This window comes from Carassius carassius, chromosome 37, assembly GCF_963082965.1.
Source record: "Carassius carassius chromosome 37, fCarCar2.1, whole genome shotgun sequence".
Classification (NCBI taxonomy): domain Eukaryota; kingdom Metazoa; phylum Chordata; class Actinopteri; order Cypriniformes; family Cyprinidae; genus Carassius; species Carassius carassius.
Genome location: NC_081791.1, coordinates 12370088 through 12377526, shown reverse-complemented (window position 1 = coordinate 12377526; position 7439 = coordinate 12370088). Strand labels below are relative to the sequence as shown.

Sequence of the window (7439 nt, the reverse complement as noted above, 5' to 3'; positions counted from 1 at the left end):
AAGAAAAAAGAAAAGAAAAACTTAAGTGATGAAGGGTCTCCACGTGAGTGAAGGAGAACCATTATTTTGTGTTCAACACCTGAAAAAAGAGTAAACAAACAATGACGCGCTTGTCGCAGGGCTCAAACAGCATAAACATGCTTTCTAAATTACCGACCAATTCAACTGCATGCAATTCAGTGTTTCAAGGCATAAAGGGTGCTCTAAATGGCACCTTTCTTCACTAATGATAGGGGCAACCCTGACCCTCGGCCCTTGTGCCGTGGCTTTCTGCTGTGCTCTGAATGAGAAGAGCGCAATTTGGTCCAGCTGCTCCATTCCACATGTTTATTACTCTCTCCTCTCCGGAAAACCCGCGGCACCTGCTGCAGCGCTACATCTTTATTTTGTTGTTTTTTTTTTTCACTTTTTTTCTGTTCAGTGGACTGTGCAAAAAAAAAACCGATTTAAATAAAATGCGCCTATTTCGAGGGTTTAGCGCTTTTGGACAACCAAAATGAGCACTGACGTTAGAATATTGCACACAGTCCTGCTTGAATATGATAGGAATTAATCCGCAGATAAGATTAAACGGCGATCTTTGAAGACTCAGTTTTTATGATTCGGGTGAAAAGAGCCGCATGCACCAGATGATCCGCTATAGTCTCATTTATTTATAAGACTGAGCACATTGTTCGGTCATATATTAACGTGGCTGACAGAAATAATTGGGAAAACTTGCAAGGATTCCCCCCACCGCACAGATAGCATCATCTCCATTTATTAAACTCTGGAGGTTCCTGACGACTGCGCAATTCTGCGCAATTTCCGCAAACAGATAGATAGGATCTTTTGAAAGTTATTACCAAAACCAGTTTCTAGGCGAGCGAGATACAATAAACTACTCCATGAATCAATGTTGCTCTCAGGTGACCTTCATTGTATACAGTGCTGAATATCATGACAAGTGAATGTCGCTAAAATACGGTATGCTAGACCAAAACAACATTGGCTGCAGTATTAAGAGAGAGAGACAGGGTTTTCGCTATACATCTCAAACTTCATACATACTTTGATAAAGTTTACAAACTGAAAAATAAATAAAAAAAATTAAATAAAAAAATAAATAAATAGCAGGTTATACTTCTAACAGAAAACAAGGGCATTTTAAATACTGTGCATGCATTTATTGTGGTGGTAATCAAATGTTACTTGTTAAAGAATCATTATGCATCACACCCCGCTCTCATTTAAATATAAACATGTTAATTCACAATGGAAAACGTTTAAATTAAAATCAGCAAATTAAACTGAAAACAAATATAGAAAAATATCAAACTGACAACAGTCAGAGACTGAGACTTATGAAACTCAAAACAGAGACTTATGTAATCTATATGTCTCTTTCAGGTTCAGTAGAAGTATGATGAAAAAGTGTTACAAGCATCCAAGTTTGCTCAGCCGTGTTATTTTCATTAAATACATATTAAATTACACAACAGCACCTGGTGATTCAGATAATACCTGAAATCCCTGTCATTAAAAGAAAGAAAAAAAAAAAAAAAAAAAAAAAAAAAAAAAAATATATATATATATATATATATATATATATATATATATATATATATATATATATATATATATATATATATATATATATATATAAACCAGGGAAAAAATTATAAAAAGAAACTATTTTGTATAAACATATATATAGACCAGAGATAAAATGATAAAGATAAAGTATGTTGGTCATGTAAAACCATAATATTTTACATAGAGACTTTACAGCTTCTATCATCACCTCATGAGGGTTGTGCTCATGCATGATGGTGATTTCACCCCTGTAGCTCATTTGTAATTGGTTAAACTAATGGTGTTACACCTCATCCTGGGCTACAACACTCCCTGCTCTCCTCTACAGCACTGATCTGATCTGGAAGTGCTGGCTGTCATAGAGCCAGAAGCCTCAGACCGTGATAAGTTTGACACACACTCAAAGCTCACTAACACTAGTTACTTTGCTCATGCTATGAGGCTTCTGATATTATTTTGTTAAAAATAACAATAAACTGTGTGTGTGTATGTATGTATGTATGTATATATATTCACACAGTAAAGTATAAATTCACTGTGTGTCACTTTAAATAACTCAGATGAAACACATTCACGTTCGCTTCGTCCACCATCTTGGTTGCAGGTGCTTTGATATTATATTTCATACAATAGTGAATGTCTAACACATTAGCCCCGGAATACTGAGCAATAAGAGACACAGACGCACTAATCACTCATTAGAAATGAACATGGGCGGGGGATGGATGCAGAGGATGGGCGTTATTGCTTCAACTCTCATGACTTTTCTTCTGCGCATCTCACCAGGGGCGGTTGACATTTAAAGAGAGCATCTCTCCACTCTGTTTTCTGCTGCATAAAATCAAATGGCCACCCCTCCTTCTTCTTCTTCCACGCCATTCGTGCACTCGGCCGGGAGTATTGCGCTACGCCCATTGTTCGACCTTAATTACACCGAGCCATATGGAAGCAACTCCGTATGTGTGCCAAACGATGGAGAATATACAACTAGCCTACATGACAGTGAGCACTAACAGTGCGATCACTCCGAGACCAGGCGAACTGATCAATTAAAAACACGCAAATATACGCTCATAAAGCTCAAAACGCGATGAAGTGGACTGATAAATGAACAGTTTTGACTAACGCACGCCGCGCGCATTTTTCAGCATTTATGCGCGAGAATTAAGCAGGCGGCTGAGGAATATTGACACGGCATTCCCGATTCATCTCTAGGTTCAACGCATTTCTGTGGCAAAGTGAGAAAACAAATAGGCATCGCTGCGTTTGTACGAGAGCGCCATATCTGACTGTTTCTCCATCACTTTTTCCATGTCAACTCCACACACTCTCCGCTGGAGCTTCTTCTAGCAGGGAAGCGTGGACTCACACTATCCTCTCCGAGATAGACCCGCTTGTACCCGCAAACAACTTACTTCAAAGATTATAAAATCAATTATCGATCATACAAGTGCGATAAGAATGAAATATAAAAAAAATAAAGCGGCACCCTTCAACGTAAAAGCCATTAACCTTGATCTGTAGGGCATCTCGGAATGGGATGATCTAGATAGCCTATGTAGGCTACATCCTTGGTTAGCAAATGATATAATAACACAGCGTGAAACATTTAGTATATATTCTAACACCTCAACCCTTGTTTCTAAACCTAGCTACATCTCAAAAATCCTCTTGAGAGATTTTCTTGGTGATTAACAAAAATAACCAAAACTATTTATATTTGAGAAATAAAAACCATGATCATGATTACCTGAGAGAAAACAAAAAATAATAATCCCGTAAGCTTCTCCGCCAGACGCTTCTCACGTCTTCGTCGTGTATTCAGTAAGCTGTGAGACAGTTTGGGGTAAAATATCCCATTTATAGATTTTCTCAAAGAAAACTAAACTCTACTTCTTCAGTGGTATCCCGAAAGATTCAGTGACAGCTGTGAAGAGGATCGGCGCTTCGCTGGTGCTGCTACGGACGAGCGAGGATCCAGAACGGGGCGGTATGAACGCTACTTGTTTGTAAGCAAAAACATGGCTTCATTTGCCTTTGTCAGCGAGAAAACGTAATATTGACTTACCTTTCCCTCATGAGCCATTGTCCCCCACCTCCTCCCTCCGCCCTTTGCCATGACATCACGAAAGCTGTAGTAAAACCTACAACATCGATGGGCTGGGCTTTGAATATCCCCCCGCAATAACTCAGCGGGCATGTGTACAGCCATGCACACTCTATTTCATACGCTGTCTTTCTCAGTGCACACACACATGATCGCTCCCCTCTCCCTCTCTCTGACACCCACACCCACGCACCTACAAGGGATTTAGCCTATACAAGTTGTCTTTTGTGCTAGAAACAAGATAATCATAAAGGTTCTTCAGTGGTTCAGGAAATAGCTATCTTATTATCTAAGACCATGATGGCTTTATTTGGTTCTTTAGAGATTAAAAGTATTTTGGATATACAATATCGGTTATTCGGATCAGATCACATGGCTTCTAAATCCCTTGAAGCAGCAGTAGATGGTTTTCAAAAGAACTAGAGAATGAAAAAGTTCTTCTATCGCTTTATTTTTTGAAAGTGACAGAAAGACGCTGGCGGGAAACTATTAGAGCGAATGCGTGTTTCAAAAATTATCTTATAGTTCAGAGTGCGCGTCGGGTCGCTGTTACTTTAAATTCTAAGAGCGTAAGCTGCTTATTTTACGCCCAGTGATTAATCTTTAATATTACACAAAAGCATGCATATGTCGCTGGTGTAATCTGAACCCTCCCTCCTGACTCTTTCCGAATGGTACTGTCCAGTGATTCAATCACTTTTCACAGGCAATTCTTCACTGGTAATGTTAGCAAAATATATTATGATCAGACTGCCGGCATTAGGGTGTATGGATTTAGAAATAACAAGATACAAGCTAAAAACTACCAGAAGCTACCTTGTTACACTTGCATTGATTTGACATACATACATACACACACACACACACACACGCGTGTTTTACAACTGTGTTGCCAAAAGAGTGGAAGGCAACAAATAAAATGCATTTCAACACCGGACTGTGTTCTTCACTCAAAACAGACGCATGCAACTTGGAATGACTCCTAAATGTTGCACACACCGCTGTTGTGCTTTGTTGTTTTGTAACCATTAGTGAAAATGACAACCATTCATTACAAGCCATTTGAGAATATTCTCCACAAATGCCACTCTTTATCTGCTGTTTCCATGCTGCACACGGGGGGAATTTTCAAAAAGCCAACCTTCGCCTTTCAGAAATTCTATTAAGTTCTTATCTCTTTGCGGCAGGCTCTTTTTTTGCTGTCCCATTGTTATGCATTGGAGCTGAAATCAATCACGAAGTGTCCACGCTGCATCAATATGATTTGAGTTGCCTCACTAACCGAGACACAATCCAATAAACAAAAGACAGAATAGAAACCATACACACCTAAAAAAAAAAGTTGCACTCCTCTGCCACAAGTACTCAAGAATGGGATTCACAGGACAGAGAATGATTGTTTCTTCAGTATCTCATTGAGAACTTTGAGAATAAATGGTAAGAGTAAACAGAGGGAGCACACAGCATTTGCGCTCGGCTGGGCTTCAGGACCCCAGACAGCGCTTTGGCCCAGTACCATGGACAGCGACCCGGAGGAAAATCACAACCGGCTGCCTCCCCCTACGAGACTTCCGTCAGTTGTGATTCGTTTCAATAGAAATCTTGAAAAGATAAACAATATAGACTAACGTGATCTGAGTTATTTCACGGAACCTTCAACAGGGTCGTTATTTTAAGTGAATTTGTCAGCAGTTTCGAGCAGGAATATGGCGAGGTTCCTCTCTCGCGGAAACAAAAATCTCTAACAAAAAGTAATCAAATAGTTAATGAACCTATCTCAATTTATTTTTAAACAAATATTTGTAATATACTAACATGCAAAATTAAATAATAATAATAACAACAATAATAGTAATAATAATAGGGATAGGCCCGTTAAAAATAAATAAAATAAATACAAATAAAAAAGAGTGAGATAGGGATCCTGACCGAAAGCGATCATACAGCGTACTGCTGCTATATGGTTACCACGACAGGCCAACCCAACTTGTTTTCGCGAGGGTCTATTTACTCTGACTACCTTATCTGGCAACTTAAATGCTAAAATCATATCAAAGATAAAATATTTTCATCATTATGCCGCATCTTTCTTTGCATTTATTTAACTTGACTCAATCCTTTATGTCACTTCATTTTCATTTTCAGTTTTAAGAGCTAAATTATTTTTCTTTATTTTTTTTTTTTTTAATAAGTAGTTTGAGTTGTTTACACTGGTGCTTCATCAGAGTGTTTATAACAAATTCAGAGATGGAAAAACAGCCCTCTTCATGTAGCTGTCAATAGATGTTAGCCAGCTGTGTAATAAGAAAAAAAAAAGTTATAACTAAAATTGTTCAGTGTCATAATCACATTTGTTTTGAAATCCTCAAAACAATCCTCAATCCTCGCGTTGCAACTCCACTTAAAACAACAGACTACACATTCTTTGCTTCGTCTCTAATGAGCACATTCAGAATATAGTGGCTGTATAAATATTGCATAAGGGAGTCAGCTGAGAGAGCGGGCCGCAGGGGCCCCAAACTCCGCGAATGGCCTTGACAGATGGGACAAGCTGACAGACGACAACAGAAAGAAAGTTTGAATGCGCCTCTGGGCTGGCATTGTGTCCGCCACGGTCCCCCGGGAAACAAACCGCCCTTTGTCTCAACACTTCAACAGCTCTGAAGTTTAGAAAAGGTCTAGACGAGGTTCCCGAAAGTTATTTGTATTGATGTGTATATATAGACCTCAATACGACAATCTGTCAACACCTGCCTAGCGACAGAAGAGGGCATGCTAAACTATAAAGCCTCACTAAAGCGAGAACAGCTATAGCTGTAGCTATAGCTATAGTTATGTATCCCGTTAAACACCATACGGTCTCAAGCTTAAAAAGATGAAAATATTATTGAAGGAATATATTTTGTTATCGGTTAATATAAGAATAATACAAATGCTTATACACTAAGTCACATATAGGAGCAATAACAGAAGGTTAGACAACTTTTTAGACACCTGGTAATTAAACAATGTTCGTCGTGTACATCTAAACTAGCCAAATATTAGACAGCGAAGGTGAACTGACCTAAAAAAGTCCCACACAGCTTCATGGCTGCGGCTCCGAGTTTCCCATAAGCGTCTGGCAAGTCCTGAGAAAGTAAACTTCAGTGGAAAAGTTGAGGAGAAAATTACTACAACTTCTCTTTGAAAGGAGCGAAGGAGGGTTGCCGGCGGACGTCACAATACAGACCAGCCAATCAGAGACCAGTGTGCGTAATCGTATCGTACCGCCTCTAAACTCGCAGCCAATCAAAACAATAGTCTTCAGTTCTCAACAACAAAGCCTGTAGAATGCCAACAGAAGGGACTACCGGCAGCTGTGCGCTTTCAGCTTGTGAAGTTTCCCAACAATACTGAGGGAGAAAATCTTGCAGACCAATCCACGTATATCAAACTTTAGTATAGTTCTGGTAAATCTGACTAAGAATATTATTTAACCACCTATCTTTATTCTAAGATATATTTTATTTTAATGTTTACGTCTACATTACTTAAAAAAAAGTCACTTATTTATTTAAACCAGTGAAATAAGTTAAGGTAAAAACGTAAAATATATCCGTATAATTATCTATTTAGGAAAGAATAAATGTGTGCCAAAAACACAAATACACACACGTTAACTTAGCTATCTTTGATCCTCAGAGGGAGGTTTTTGGAGATATTGTCTGGTTTAGGTACAAATTTGTCCCCAAAAAATGGTTAAGTAGGTACAGGCACA

At 38.6% G+C, this 7439-nt stretch overlaps 1 protein-coding gene across 1 annotated transcript in view; it reads right to left on the bottom strand.

Moving 5' to 3' along the window:
- Window positions 1-6880, bottom strand: part of myt1b (myelin transcription factor 1b) — a 37365-nt gene extending 30485 nt beyond the window's left edge. The window contains exon 1 of the mRNA XM_059527495.1: window positions 6747-6880. Within this exon, the coding sequence (XP_059383478.1) occupies window positions 6747-6771 (25 nt within the window). The 5' untranslated portion in view covers window positions 6772-6880. The remainder of the gene's footprint in view (window positions 1-6746) is intronic.
- Between the last annotated feature and the right edge of the window lie 559 nt (window positions 6881-7439).